This window comes from Garra rufa, chromosome 19, assembly GCF_049309525.1.
Source record: "Garra rufa chromosome 19, GarRuf1.0, whole genome shotgun sequence".
In the NCBI taxonomy this organism is placed as follows: domain Eukaryota; kingdom Metazoa; phylum Chordata; class Actinopteri; order Cypriniformes; family Cyprinidae; genus Garra; species Garra rufa.
Genome location: NC_133379.1, coordinates 18,672,188 through 18,688,899, shown reverse-complemented (window position 1 = coordinate 18,688,899; position 16,712 = coordinate 18,672,188). Strand labels below are relative to the sequence as shown.

General features: G+C 37.7%; 1 protein-coding gene across 1 annotated transcript in view; it reads right to left on the bottom strand.

Annotated features, from left to right (window-relative positions):
* Positions 1 to 16,712, bottom strand: part of nrxn2a (neurexin 2a) — a 614,491-nt gene that overhangs the window by 555,096 nt on the left and 42,683 nt on the right. The window contains exon 2 of the mRNA XM_073823970.1: positions 2,585 to 3,808. Coding sequence (XP_073680071.1) covers positions 2,585 to 3,308 — 724 coding nt within the window. The 5' untranslated portion in view covers positions 3,309 to 3,808. The remainder of the gene's footprint in view (positions 1 to 2,584; positions 3,809 to 16,712) is intronic.

Here is a 16,712-nt window from a genome sequence, read left to right as displayed (position 1 = left end):
ATACAAATAACGTGTTCTCCTTATCTTTCCGTCACATATGTTTTAGAGGCTTTTTTTTATCCCTAGCATATCAATCCTTTATTTACAGTTAAAATAAACAGTTTTTTCTAAACAAATGTAAACATGTGAACCCTCTGAACCTGATCTAATGAGATCTACATCTAAAGAAATCTCATTAGCTATAAATTCTCAAGGCATTTTTAAAGGCTTAATGTGCTGTAATACCAGAACGTCTGGAACACAACACTGTAAAAGTCGGCATGGAATGAATGTTTTAATAAAATGTCATACCTGACTTCTTCCTTTTTTATTCTGCTTAAACTTCTCTGCAAGCCCATGTTCATCTACCTCCATTTTTTAGTGCAACACCCACATCTCAAAATCAATCAACAACTGAGGCATAGAACCAAGGCTGTTTCTGTTACACCTGAATGCATGTCACAATATGGAAGAGAAGATCTGCCGCACCTTACGTTTTATCACAACTTCAAAGTACTTTTTTTTTTCCCTGTTACTCACCTTCATGTCATTTCAAACATGTATGAGGTTTGAAACGTAAAGGTGATTTTCTGAAGAACATCCTGGCCGCTCTTGTTAATATAACGAAAGTTAACAAGACTGGAGTTTGTTGCAAAAAAAAAAAAACACAATAAATGCATCACAGAAGTGGTCCATCTGATTTGCATGCTATATTCACAGACTTCTGAAATCATAAGCTGTTTGTGCAGAACACACAATTTAACTTAAAATTTTTGACATCTGTCCTAAACGTCAACTGGTTCACTGATCAGGTCACAGTGGATAACAGTTCACCCATGTAGGGATGTGCGATATATGTGACCCTGGATGACAAAACCAGTCTTAAGTAGCATGAGTGTATTTGTAGCAATAGTCAACAATACACTGTATGGGTAAACATGATAGATTTTTCTTTTATCCCAAAACTCATTAGGATATTATCTAAAGATGAAGATATTTTGTACATTTCCTCCATATCAAAACTTAATTTTTAATTAGTAATATATGCATTGCTAAGAACTTCATTTGCACTTTAAAAGGTGATTTCCTCAATATTTAGATTTTTTTGCACCTTCAGATTCCAGATTTTCAAATAGTTATATCTCAGCCAAATATAATAACCATACATAAATGGAAGGCTTATTTATTTCAGCTTTCAGGTGATGTATAAATCACAATTTTAAAAAAAAATTGACCTTGGTTTTGTGGTCCAGGGTCACATATTGACTAAGATAATATTGTAATTGTTGATTAAACAATATGTGATTTGACACTGAGTAAAACCAAACAAAAACACACCAGAGAGTGCAAGCATACACTACAAGATGCATAAATGCCCCCCGTGACTTCTATAGGTCTTTTACATATCTATCGTCTTCAAATATCAGCACGGTTGCAAACGAGATATCGATTTGATGAACAGCTCATTAAACAAGAAGTTACACTTACATTTTAGACACAGCAGTACTTGATTTTGCTGTATTTCAACATTGAAAATAGTAAAACAAAGCCACAGCAAAACTGTTTTGCATCTGTGAACAACAATGTTTCATTACAGAATCAATCAGCTGTTTTAACGAATCGGTTGAATTAATGACTCATTCGCAAATATCTGTATTCAACATTTTGTTTTGAATCATCAGGTTAAATGCATTTATGTCCTGCATTAAACAATCTGCGAATGCATCTAAATGCCACTTCTGCTGTACATTCTGTGTCACCTCTGCATTGTTGATGCTGATTTCATTTGATTGGTAGCCCTATAGTGTCTTACTATTTGAATTTATGGATTGAATTTAAGAATTTGACACAAAAGATGAAGAAAAATGGCCTTATAAAGGTAAAAATGGCCATAAAAAGGTAAAAATCGATTTAAACTTCTTGGGGAAGTTAATTTATGTCACTCCTGCATATTAACCACCTCACAGAATATGAAGAATATAGTACCAGCACAATGAGACAAACCCAAGAAAATATTGTCTAATTATAATTAAAATATAATTTGTCATTTTCGCACACCCCTACTCATATGTATTCAGAAGCCTTGAAACATTTGCTTGCACAATCATATGAACCACTTTTAAGCTGCTTTTGCATCCTTTTCGAAGTCTTTAAAATCCCATTCATTGTAATTGCATAGGAAAGAGCGACCAAAATATTATTCAAAATGTCTGTTTTGTGCCCCACAAAAAGAAAGAAAATCACCCTCATTTTGTTCCAAACCCAAGTCATGGCAGATTTTCCGTGTTTGGCTGAGCTATTCCTCGAAACATGATTGAATCACCCAACTTTCCTACAAAAAATTACAACACAGATATTGCAAATATTTTTGCAGTCAAGCTGCGGTTTAAGAGCAGAGGAAGAAGATAAGACAAACACTCAACCAAACGATTAGAAAACAGGAAGACCAGATCAGATAATGGTTAATAATTTCCAACTCCTGAGCCCCTTGAGTTCCTTAAAAGCAAACATTTTACCTTGACAGCTAAGCGCGTTATCCAGTAAGGCATTGTGATAAGAACATATTCATGTTATGTAAGGCCTTGAAGCACATAGTCTTGCTTACCTTCAGTGCAGTATTTCCCTTTGTAGCCGGTATTGGAGCAATCGCACAGCACCTCGCTGTCATGAATGGAGCAGTGTCCTCCATTGCTGCAGGGGTTTTGTTTGGTACACAGGTATTCCAGATCGTTCTTCACGCCCTGACTGTCCAGGAGAGCAGGAGGAGTCTCTCCTAACTTCAAGTTGGCGATCAAGCCTCGGAAAGGCGGCTCGTATTTGACCGTGCTGGACGTGAGGGCCGAGAGACGCACGTCCGGTGGGATCCCGCCCACGTACAAATCGCTAGCCACCATCATTTCCCTTCGCTTGGACTTCACCTCCGCCACTTTGCTCTCCCCGTCCATCGCCAGCATGGTCTCACGGTAATTCCTCGTGAGCAGCACGCGATGCCAACGTTCGTCGCTGACGTGCGTCTCCATGTGCAACGAGGCCGGCTCGCCGCAGTGGATGGCGAAGCGCAACTGCAAACGGCCGTCATTGATCAGGAGCTCCAGGAAGTCACAGTTGCCGCCGTCGTCTAGGTACAGAACCACAGCTTTGCTGATGTTAGTCTTCATTGTGAAGCTCAGCTCTCCAGTGGCTCCCGCCTCCCAGGGTCCATAGCGAACCCACTGACCCGGCAGACCGTCGAACTCCAGAGCCGTGGTGACTGCGATGGCCACCATGAGCCCCAGCCAAACAGAGGCCCGCGAGAACTTCGCGCCGCACCTCCACTTCGGCGTCATCATCTTCCAAGCGTGCTCCTAATCCTCCTTTTCTAATGTTCCGTTTCTCTTAATCCACTGCAGAGGAGAGATTTATTCCCAGTCTAGCGTATTAATTTATCTGGCCTTTTCCAAAATAGCGCTGCAGAAATAGCAAGGTCCCAGTTTTCTAAAAACCCCCTAATATTTAAGAGTTCCTTTTCACTTGATTCTCCATCTTGATTCTCTTCTGAGTAACTCCATTGAGGAACACTTCTGAAAGACCGTGTTTAAAAAAAAAAAAACTCACACGGTACTTGGTGCTTTGAAATCTAAAACTGCCCTAAAAATCTAGTTGACGCGACATGTTAAAAGACCGATTTATGCATCTCACCCTCTGGTGAAAGTAGGATTGCTGCTGCGGTTGTTTTTTTCGTTTTGTGGGTAGTAGGTCAAATACATGTTGTCTTTCCCCAGAAAACCTCAGCTTCCATAAGAGAAGTGCATCTGCATTCCACCGGCAAGACGTCACCACCAGAAATCTTCTGAAAGGTAATAAAAAACAGACAATGTGTTAATTTAAAACCAAAACTTGTTACAAACTCGCATGCGCTCAATAATTTCTGGCCTTTTGTTGTGAACTTCTATTAGGAGGCCAGTTTGATCATAAAATCGAGACCTGGCAGTGTGATTCCCTCAGCTGAGAATCTTTGAGCACAATGAAATCAATCTTTAATGCACTTTACAGAGTAACAGACTGGGGTAGTTGACAGATCCCCTCATTCGCTTTGCAAATTTGCTGATCAGTTCACAGATGAATATTCACAAACCAGCTCGCAGCTAGTGTTTTAAACAGCTCTTAGCACCCTGAAGCCCTCCTAGTCAATCAACACCTCTCTCTTTTTCACCCATATATAGTAACTGAGCATAGTAGTGCACTAGTGACAGCGGCTGACAACATAGGATGACAGATAATAAGACAGAATGTGAGCGTAGTACGGGCATCAGGTGAGGAGTGTAAATGATGCATGTTTATTAATGAGGAGTATGCGGCAGCATGATCACACCATACTCCTTTTATTTGTGTGCGCTGTATGTGTGCTGAATTCATTAGAGGGAATATGCAAATCCGAGATAACTGCTCAGTGGTTACAGCAAATCAACAGTAACGTCTGATCTTGCGGGCAGTTTTGAGTGCTAGACGCGGAGGTTGCAGCAGACTACTGCAATATATGGCAGTGTAGAAATTCAACAGGATACAACCAGTCATATATCGAAAGTCTGGAGATACAGTATGGTCGACAATAATGCTCATCTCCACAATTTAATCATCATTTGATGAATTACTACTTGGTCAACAGAAAACACAAAATAGCTCTTTTTAGAAAAATAGCTCTTTTTAATGCTTAATTTAATATATATGCTGTATATATACAGTTGCAATCGAAATTATTCAACCCCCTTGACATGCAAGACATTTTGTTCCAGATAATTTGTTTTTCTAAAAACAAATCTACAAAGGCATTAGGACACTATTAGATAAAGTATTTTAATACACATTTGAGTAATTCTGAGAACATAAATTGATAAATAATGGAAAAAAAATCTAATTGGCTCTAAACATTCATGTTCAAAATTATTCAACCCCCAAAAGTAACATTTGGTGCAGAAACTTTTATTATTTAAAACCACCAATAAACACTGTTTGAAAGTGTTTAGAAGCGTTGATCACCTCTCTACTGCAATCTTGGACCATTCTTCGGCTGAAAAAGCTTTTAGATCACGGATAGTCTTTGGTTTTCACTTTGACACTGCTTTCTTCAAATTCAACCACATATTTTCAATGAGAATTTAAATCTGGAGACTGAACAGGCCACTCAAGAACATTCTGTGACTGATCCCTGAACCAAGCATAAGTAGATTTGGATGTTTACTTTGGGATGATTGTCCTGCAGGAAAGTCCATTGATCATCATCTTCAGTCTTTGCACCAAAGGCATCACAATTCTTGGCAAAATGGCCTGATACTTCAAAGAATCCATGGTTTCCTTCATACGGTCATGTTTTCCACTTCATGCTACAGTAAAACAACCCCATAATTGTTTGACCAGGGAGATAGTGTTCTTCTGCTCATTAGTTTTCCCTTTTTTGCACCAGACAATCCGCTGATCTATACGTCCAAAAAGTTCTAGTTTGGTCACATCACTCCATAAAACATTCTTCCAGAACTCCACAGGTCTATCCAAATAAATTTTAGCATATTCAAGGCTGAACTTTTTGTTCTTCTTGATCAAGAATGGTATTCGCCAAGATGCCCCAACATGAAAGCCATGCTTGTCTTATGTTCATCTTCTACTCTGGAATGAAATATTTTTCCTCCTTTCATCAGGTCATCTCGCAAGTCTTTGGCTGTACATTGCAGGTTTTTCTCAGTTGCTCCGATCAAACATTTTATGACATTGTGCATTTTTGGTGATCAACACCCTCAAAGGTTTTCTGGTACATCACACTTTAAACTAAGGAATAAGGCTTTTAATGTCTTAGAAATCTTCACGTAGCCTTAGACTTTCTAATACAATAAAACTATTTCTTCTCTATAGCTTTTGTGAAAGCTCTGTTGACTTTACCATATTTGCTACTCAACTTCAGCACATGCATGGGATAAATGTATAGATGTGTAACATCAAGCTGATTCAGTTTTTTTTTTATAGTTTCAAAAGGCTTAATTGTGTCAATTTTGTTCCCTACCACAAAAATAAATGACTTAAAACGGCAATGTTGAATAGGGGTTGAATAATTATGACAGCTGTGTTACAAAAAAAATCCTAGAACTCAAACACATTACATTATATTGACATTGTCACTTCTAATATGTCAGTACACTGTTGTAGATGCAATTTTTATATTTATATTTATATATATTTATATATATATATATATATATATATATATATACACATATATATACACATATATATACACATATATATACACATATATATATATATATATATATATATATACACACACACACACACACACACACACACATATACACACACACACTGTATATACCTATGTGTGTGTATTTACATATAAATATACATAGTACACACACATACACAGTATTAATCTAAACAAAAACTTTTATTTTGGATGCGATTAATCAATTTGACAGCCCTAAAATAAACACAAACACAATAATAATAACAACAACAACAATAATTATAACAATAAACATTTTTATTAGTATTATTATTACAATAAATAAATACACAAATAAATAAATAAATAAATAAATAAATAATAGTTAGCTATTCTTGTTATGAATAAATAAAATAAAAATCAACATTATCATCATGCATAATTTATATACAAGATGATAAATGGGTTAATTAAAATATTCATTGCACAGCACTGTTTCAGTGAATGAAAGAATTAATGCTGACATGGTCAAAATTAAAACAAACAGCCATGAATGTACATATACACACTATATAATAAAGCAATCACACCATAAATAGTCCACTGTATGAAGAATTATTGGGTATAATATGTCAGTTACTTTATTTTGCTATCCTCACTTATGAAAATGAAGTATAGTGTCCTGCACCCACTAGTAAAAGAATATTAAAAATTGCATCTGGTGTTTGAATAAATTTTGGTTTGAATGCATGTGTGTGTATTTATTTATATATACACATATAAATATACAGTACACACACATACATGCCTATTATGTAAACACAAATTAGATTTTGTATGCGATTATTTGCGATTAATCGTGATTAATCGATTAGGCAGCACTAAAATACATACATACATAAATAAATCATTAAGTCAATTAATTAGACCTAATTTACACATACAATGACAAAGACTCCATTAAAATACCCACAGAGCAGCACTATTTCAGTGAATTTATCACTCCATTAAGCTGGAATGCAGGTGGTTAGATAATAAGACAGATGAATAAGGTAACAAGTGAAGTGAATAAGACATAAGAAAGGTTTCTGAGATGAATTATCACGCACAAATGTGGCGCAACTGCTCAATAAATTTGGCCCTGAAAAACAGATCACCGTTCAGCAGGGTGCCGTACAGAGCTCAGGGGTCCCCTCTGTTCCTCCGGCCTCATCAGCATCCATAAATAAAGGTGCTTGCATGGCGGGAGAGATGATATTGAAGCAATATGCACTCGGCGAGCGGAGAAAAATTAATTTGATCATACAAAACGCGAGCTTAATTTCTCATTTGCTTCTAATTAATTACTGTGATCGTGCACAAGAGGACTTTTCAAAAGACCTTGAAAGTGATAACAGCCTTGCTGCCTTTCCTGCCCTTAAATAATGCTCTCCACTCGTTGGGGAAAGAGCATGAGGAAAAAAAAAAAATGGAGGGGTGTATTGGGTCGTTTTCTGCAAACAGTAGACGTGGAAAAGAAAATTTAAAAAAAGATGAAGTGTTGGCGATAAATGAAAAGGCCTGTTTTGAAAGGCTAACAATGGCACGGAATCTGTGGAAAATCTTCAAAAAGGTCTTGTGAAAGATTACGTTCTCTTATGTTTGTCAAAGGATTATCGACTAAATTTCAAAATAGCCGTTCCATACAGCACGCAGCACTTGTGCAATAAAGCCAACGTGCACACATGGGGACGGGAAGGGAGGGAAGAAATATGAAGCATAATTGGAATGAAAAGTAGTTCAATTAAGATCAAATTGGCTCCTGTAACACCCAATCCTTTGCTATTCCAAATATATCGGCCATGTAATTCCGCGTTAAGGCGGCAGACAGACTGTTCTCCCCGCAGAAGGATCGTTTTGTACCGCTGCATTGCATGCATTGTTCTGGAAGTGACAGCGACTTTATTGTCTGCAAGTACAAAACGACATAAATGTAGCGACCCCATCTTGCGCTTTATCAGCACACGCCAATGTGCCTCGGGAGCGTGGCGTTCTCATTTGTAACTGAACAGGCCTAGCTTAACATATGCAGGTTGGGAAACCGGTTGGAAATCCGAATAGAAAGCATTCCTCTCTTTCTCCCGGTACGGTCATTGTCATTAAGGTCATTATCTGCCCTTGAGCATGATGTATGACTACAACACAGTGCATAACAATGAAGAGAGCAGGAGAGGCGGCCCCGACAAAGTGTTTGGCATGTTCCTGTCCACTCGTGACAGTGAGAAAACCCACTCTGAATTGTTATCTAGCCCCTAATGATGTTTTGGTGCAGATTTAAGCACTCAACACTTGCTGATCAAAGCCCAGGTCAGTGTGCTATCTGAGCTAGAACCAAATAGAATTAGCCATGCTTTCTGCGCTTACATTGGAGAGTAATGGACAGCATAAGGATGCACTGAGGGCACTTTAGGGAGCGAGTTTGTGGCGTGAATTTACAATTAGCACATACGCAACAAAACGCCCACTGAATACATGAGCATCTTTTGTCAAGCTTATATTTAAAGATCACACTCGAATTAGCGCATTCATATTCAATTAAGCATTGCGGTTCTGCCTCACATTATTTCCTCTTGATGTTTCTTTTAATTAGCCAAATCAAATTGACGATTAAAAACAGAGTCCTCCTCCGCCACCTACCCACGCGGAATGGCAGTTCCGGAAAAAATCTGCCCCCTTTTGTAGCTGCGGAACAGCATCCGGGACTGCGCTAAGCAGGAATGGCAGATGGCTAGCAAATGGACGGTTCAGATTGTGCGTTCACGACTTCAGAACACTCGGTCCATACGAGGAGAGATAATTGAGATGAGGTATGCGACTAGCCGCGAGGGAGACGGAAGCCCGCTGCTGTGTCAGAGCAGCAGGCTGTCCTTTCAGCACCGCGGACAGCGGCCAGCAAATATCAGCACCACGGACAGCGCCACTGACCCACCATCAGTGAAAGCTCCAGGCTTGGATGTGAGATCAGTAGAGCGGCATAGGATGCCGGCGAAATCCCATTTAAGCAGAACTGTGTGAGGCTCAGAGGGAGAGAGCTATAAGCTTAAAGTCCCAGATGATTGGGCTAACTCCACCTGCCTGTGATGGACGAAGGGTTCAAAGCAAGAGCAGGCAGAGGCTAGCAAACTCTTTGACATGCTTTCTGTAATCTAACACCCACTGGACCATTGCTTCAACCCATCTTTGTGGAAAACCTGCCCTTTTTACTGTGAAGTCTCATTGGAGGTGGGAATGCATTCGACCCAGGGCTGCCAACCACAGGTCCGTGGAGAACACGGTCTACATTAAACTCCTCTTGACATTTTTGGACTGTTAACTAATTTCTAACTTTCCATCTCATGATCTTTTAAGCATTATATGAGGGTGTTTACATCAAGCACTTATGTCCTAGGGGATGATATTTATCTCTTTATTATATAAAGGGTATTATTAAAACTGTATTAAAAACTTCATCACACAACTCTACTTTTTAAATAAATGACTTTGTTTTATAAGATTAAAATCATAAAATCTAAAAAAATAAGACCAAAGCTTTTGATCTTAAAATTTGAAAATATATCATAAAAATATGCATGGCATTTAATATTACATAGATCAAGTTATTTTTCCACGATTCCTGTATCACTTATAAATGTTACATTCACCTCCATTATTATTATTATTATTGGTAAACATAAAATAACTTGTATTATGTAAAAATAATAATTACTATGTAATGATGATAATAATGATAATATGATGTTTAATATATATCTAATACAAATTATTATGTTATATTATATTATTTTATATTATATATATTCATTTTTTCCACCATTTCTATATAACTTCTATACATAACATTTACCTGTTATTATTAAATTATTATTCGAGGTAAACATAAATAAATAACTTGTAGTATGTAATAATATTAAAGGAACACTCCACTTTTTTGGAAATAGGCTCATTCTCCAACTCCACCGGAGTTAATAAGTTGATTTTTACCATTTTGAAATCCATTCAGCCGTTCTCCTGTTCTGGCGATATCACTTTTAGCATAGCTTAGCAAAGATCATTGAATCCTATTAGACCAATAGCATCGCGTTCAAAAATGACCAACGAGTTTCCATATTTGTTGTATTTAAAACTTGACTCTTCTGTAGTTATATCGTGTACTAAGACCGGTGGAAATGCAAAGCTGCGAGTTTCTAGGCTGATAAGATTAGGAACTACACTTCCATTCCGGCGTAATAGTCAAGGAAGTTTGCTGCCGTAATATGGCCGAAGCAGACTGAGTATTATCAGAAATGAGTTCCCAGCTAGTTTAGCATTTGCACATGTGCTGCGTGGTATTACTGCTCCTGCTTCAGCCTTATAACTGCAGCAAACTTCCTTGACTATTACGCCGGAATGGGAGTGTAGTATGTAATGTAGTATGTAATTTTATACATACAGTATATAATCAGGTACAGTAAATGCTAAATTTTCTCAAGGAAAAAAACTAAATCTCTTGATGAAGAATGCTGTAAAATATAAAATATACAAGTTGGTACTACATTTTTATAACATTGAACTCTAAATTTAACTGCACTGCAAAAAAAATGATTTTCTTATTCAGATTTTGTGTCTTGTTTCCAGCCAAAATATCTAAAAATTCTTAAATTAAGGAGGATTTTCTAGACAAGAAAAAAAAAAATTGTTTTCAGAAAAAAAAAAAAACCAAGTCAAAATTTTGCTTAGAACAAGCAAAATAATCTGCCAATGGGGTAAACAAAAAAAATGAAAGATTATTGTCCTTACCCCACTGGCAGATTATTTTGCTTGTTTCAAGCAAAAACACGCTTTTTTTCTGAAAACAAGACCATTTTTACTTAAGTCTATGAATTCCTTCTTGATTAAAGATTTTTTTTCAATATTTTGGCTGGAAACAAGGCAATAAAATGTATTAAGAAAACCATTTTGTGCAGTGTGATTTATATACAAATGCTTAAATTACATTCAAATAAGTTTTTATAATAATAAAGTTGCAATTACTTAATTATATTTCTACTCCAATTTGCTTTTTTTTAAATATAAACATTCAAACCGCGGCTGTCATAAAATCTTGACAGATTTATTCAAACAAATGAAACATTGAAGAACAGTAAAATAAAAATTATAATGAATATGTTTTATGGTACATATATTTAGCAAAATGCTCTTATCTAGAGTTTGTTTTCTAGCTGACTAACAAGTTTGTGATCACTGAATGTTTTTTTCTAAGGGTAAATGTGATGTGTTGTTTGACATTGTTTACGAGCTATTATACTGACATCTTTATGCAATTGAAACACTGATTTAGCGATTTCATGAGACAGGATATGGGTTTTAGCAAGTTGTACTCTCTTTTAACATGCCTTTGGATGTTCATTCATGTTTATTTCATGCTGAAACTTCTCAAAAGTAACAAAGCACAAAACTAGCTGTGATTTATTGGATGGAATGCACGTTACAATGTTTTGTTCATTAACTGAAAACATTAGCCTGGAAAAATCCAGACCCTAATCTATTAACTCGAGGAGAGGCACCAAGCATGCATTTGAAACTCTAACTGCACGCAATTGGATAACGCTACGACCAATCACAACAATACACGCTTAGCTACCAGCAGAGCTAAATGATGTTTCATTAACAAAGTTCGGGAGAAGCGCGTCAGATGCTTAGCGTAAACATCACAAGTCAATCAGCGCCATAGGTTTAAATACAGCTGACTCACCTCAATTCACTCGATGGTTTATCAGTAAACCTCCACCACCCCATCTCATCACTCCGAGTTCTCGCTACTCCTATTGGGGGGTAACGTACTCTGGGTTCGGGCCACTCCCGAGCTCGGAGCCCTTCACCGGACAGCACGCCAAACATGCACTACTATTCTCCGGCTAATTATATGTAGGCGTGAACTCGTGAACTGATAGATTAAACTCTTGCCGTATCCAGTCGGCAAAACAGCAAAAACGTCCTTCTTGCAGAAGAACGATTCGAGTTTTCGGTTTTCTGTTCCTCTTTTATATGAAAAGCCAAGTCTAACTCGTTCATTGTAGCGGCCAAAGCCGTTTTAAACAACTTGTTGTTCATCTGTAGCGACAGCGGTCTTTCAAAGTTTACTTTGATTCGGACGTCGCAGTGCTGTCATCATCAGTTTAGCTCTCCTCTGGCCCGCCTACATCAGATACACCGATTTGATTGGTTCCCACAATTGCTTACGTATTGCAGTAACCTGCATCATTGCTCGATGCCAGAGTGTCTTGCAGAGACAATTCAAATTGTGCTCTCGCGAGACCTCTGGATTTCCAGGGTATGAAAACATGCTAGACTAATCAATTCTTGGGACTTAAGAACCAATATAGTTTTATAAAAATGAAAATAGTTTAAAATCAAGAAACTATTTTTTATATATATCAGCCTTAATATTTTGACGAATGTTAAGACTGGGTTTGAAGGCCTCAACTGAATTTCATTTTATGTGAAACAGCCAATCAGAGCAGAGCTCATCATTATTATTCATGAACCTTCCAAATCAGGTAATAACAGAGCATTTCATTCTAGGAACAAATCCTAGGGTTGTAAATGGACTTGTAAAACAGTTTATGGAGAATTATGCTGTGGTCATTCTGAAATGCCCATGAATAAAATGTATAATTGCCTCCAGGAACTGTGTACACAACTGCGTTCCCTATGGCGTTTAAATAGAGTCAAAAGTTGCGTGCACGAAAACCACGAACACGCGAATGAAGCAAGCGTGCAAAATACTGGCGCAAGCCCCTGCTGCCTAGCGCGCACAACTGCACATGAGCGCTCGCTCGCTCGAGTTGACTTTTGACACTTTGAGGGCGGGGCAATGACTTTGTCTTCCCACCTGTGATTGGTCATTTGTAAAACCCAATTGTAAGTCCCCAATTGTAAGTCGCTTTGGATAAAAGCATTTGCTAAATGAATAAATGTAAATGTAAATGTAAAACCCAATCAACTACAATCCCAAGATGTTAGAGAAAAAGCAGGTAAAACACAATGGCAAGCATTATTGTCCTTAATACCATAAATTGAGAATAGCCTACTTTGCAGAGCCTATTTGACAACAGCAGTAATATAAAATAAATGTATTTAATTGTTATGAAAATATTGTACATGGTTCTAAGTGATCAATTCCATCATGTTCTTGGCTTCTTTTTGATTTCTGTAAAGTAGTCAGCTCATAATTATGAAAGACTGATTATATACATATCTGTAAACTGTTATTAGGAAGAATTGCAGGAGGCAGCAAAAAAGGTCATCCCACTGCTGCAAAGCGCTTTTTCCCGGCCTGCAACAAGAAACAGTGAGGATTGTTCTCATCCTTACCTATACTTACACTGATCTGCTTTTCTAAAAGATTGACAATTACATCATTTTGCACATTGATCATACAATGCATGATATTAAAGCAGCAATGCTATCACCATTTAATATAAAAGTAGAAGGGTAAGTGTAAACCTACATGTGCTTTTCTTAGATATTGGCATAAGGTAAACAATAGGTTAACATGTTTACCTCTCAATTAATATATACTGTAATAATGGCTTGATGACATGCATTTTATAATCTAAAATTAAGATATTAATTGAATAATGTTAAAAGTCTCATGGGTAGACTTGGTACATATTTTGCTCATTTTATAACTGATTTAAAAATATAAAAATTGAGTTGCCTAAATAATCTATATACTGTATTATATTATTATTAACTGAGGGGTAAACATTTAAAAAGTCATTTTACTCTGAAATATATCTGATTTGTAACATTTCTTTCCTAACGTGGTAATGGCTTTCATTTTTAGAAATGTGTTACTTTGGTGTGTTTAAACCAGAGTGAAACTGATTAAACAAATGACCAATCACAGGTGAGAAGACAAAAGTCATTGCCCCGCCCTCAAAGTGTCAAAAGTCAACTCGAGCGAGCGAGCGTGCAGTTGTGCGCGCTAGGCAGCAGGGGCTTGCGCCAGTATTCATTTCCGCTCCTAAATACTGTTCTGCACGCTTGCGGTGTACAAATGCGCGCTCGCGGGTGCACAGATGCGCTCTCGCCTTATTTTCCTCTCGTGGGTCTTGTTTGCGCTCTTGCTTCATTCGCGAGCTCGTGGTTTGTGCACGCGACTTTTGACTCTATTTAAACGCCATAGTTCCCAAACAGCAAGCATCCACCTCCAAAAGCAACAACATTTACTATGTTTTGTCTGCTCCCTCCGAGGCACAAGTAATTTATTATATATGAAAATCATTATATTTAGTGGCTTCTCCTACTTTATTAGTGATATACAGTGGCAGTTTATCAGGAAGTGACTATTTTGTTCTCTTTCACTTGGAAAGGGAGTTTACTCGCAAATGTTTTATGCAATATTCCAATTTTGCGCACAAGTTAAATTCGCAACTTTGGATGGAACCCCAGCTATTGTGTATCCCTATTGGAAACCAACATTTCCTTTTCATCTTATGTTAATGGTTCAAGGCAACAAAGGAGGAACACAGAAGCACAGACCAAAGGATCCTCATTAAAACCAACTGACATGCAACATCATGTCGGTATACGTGAAACTGCATTTCTAAGTGGCTTTAGACGATACCAACACAGGTCATGAACTTCTCAACTCGGAGACCCCTATCCCACCGTTCGGAGGTTAATCCAGCTCCCCCGCCTCTCATCTCATCGCCCTTCTCACCTCACTCGCTGTGTGACATCACAGGCTGCAGGAAGCTCCAGGGACCATTCGCAAATCCGCGTTCCCTCATGCAGGTTGAGCTTTCAAGCCTAGCAAAGCTGCAGAATATTGTGAAGACTCAAATAATGAAAACGAGGTGAAAAAAAAAAAATAAGGCAGCAAGGAGCTTATCAGCCTCGTCTGAAGTGTCTAAGTGCCTCTAAAAGACATTTCCCCTAAAAAAAAAGCCTGCATTATTTCTTTAAAAAACACGACTGGCATTCATATTAGAGGTCCAAACCGCCTACCTCCCTGCCATTGCTTTATGACTGGTGAGCGGTTGACAGGGAGGTGAGGAGTAATCAACAGCACTGCAGGAGGTGGGTACTGGCCTGCAGAGCCACGTTGGCGGCCATATTGTGTTAGGGACCACAGGCATCCGTCGAGGATATGATCGGCCCCTCCACCGCCCCACCGAGATCCGAGCCGCCTGCTGAGGGTGTCACGGCATGCTACACACTTTCACACACTCCATGTGTTGCATCAGATGGGGTTCAGACACATACAAACACACTTAAATACACAAACAGCATGTTAATACCAGCCACACATCAGAGGTCTCTAGTGGATAATGGCTCTGCTTCCACAAACGCTACAAATAGTTCCCTCACATTTAACTGCGGAGTTAAATTACGTTAGTTAAAAGAGAAGCATCTGATTTCGGTGCATGAGGGTCAGTCGGAGAGAACTAATTGAAAGGATCAAATGACTGTGTTACTCGGCCAGGGTCATGCCTAATTCGCCGTTTTCGATCGATCCTCGGTGTATTAGTGATATTATGTGAGCAGAGCTCAAGGGTCAAGTGACAGCGAGAGCTTAAGCGAGCTTTATCAGTCGGCTTCCTATATCGATTGTCCTTGAGAGACAAACTAAATTACACCGATGTGTGTAAAAAGGTCTCCCTTTACAACAAAAATTAGCCTTGTGCATTATTCAACCCTGCTTCGGTCAATGAAAAAAAAAATATTCAACTTAAGATATAGATACAAATCATAGCAGGGGTAGGAGAAACCACAGAGATAGAAAGCAATCAGCATTTAAACCGCTGAGCTTGAATCTTTATGGCGAAGCATTATATTTAATCTCACGGTTTTCAAATAATGTCTATTGATCATTACAGAAAAATATTGCTGAAGCAATCTACTTAGTAAAAATAAATACATCAAAGCTTTCGTTACAAATTAAACTAGATAAAACCTCTGGTCCTTATCAAAATTATATTATAAAACTTAAAAGGACTAGTAGAAGCAAAAAATGAAAATTTATAATAGAAGATATTTTAATAAATGTCCTTTTTTTGTTCATGTTAATAGTGACCAAAATTGTTTGGTTACCCACATTCTTTTCTGTTTTGCAGAAGAAAATGTTTGGAACAGCATTACAGTCTAATGCTGATGATACACTGCTCAAAAAGTTGCCCAATGTTGCCAGGCAACTTTGGCAAAAGTTGCCGTAAATAGGCAGCCAGGTGTGATACAGAGCCCACCACAGATCTAAATTTTCCAGATAGAAATGTGTTACCCATTCTCAATGAGAAAGTGCCCAAGCAACATTGCTCAAAAAAAGTTGCCTGATAAAATTGCTCAAAAAGTTGCCCAGTGTATCATCATCATTAGGCTATTATTTCAACAAACAATAAACAATGCTTTTTTTAAAATTCAACTAAAATCACACTGAACAGTTTCGTACACTTATCAAAAAAAGATTCTTGAAATGTACTTGTGATAAAAATTGCAAAAG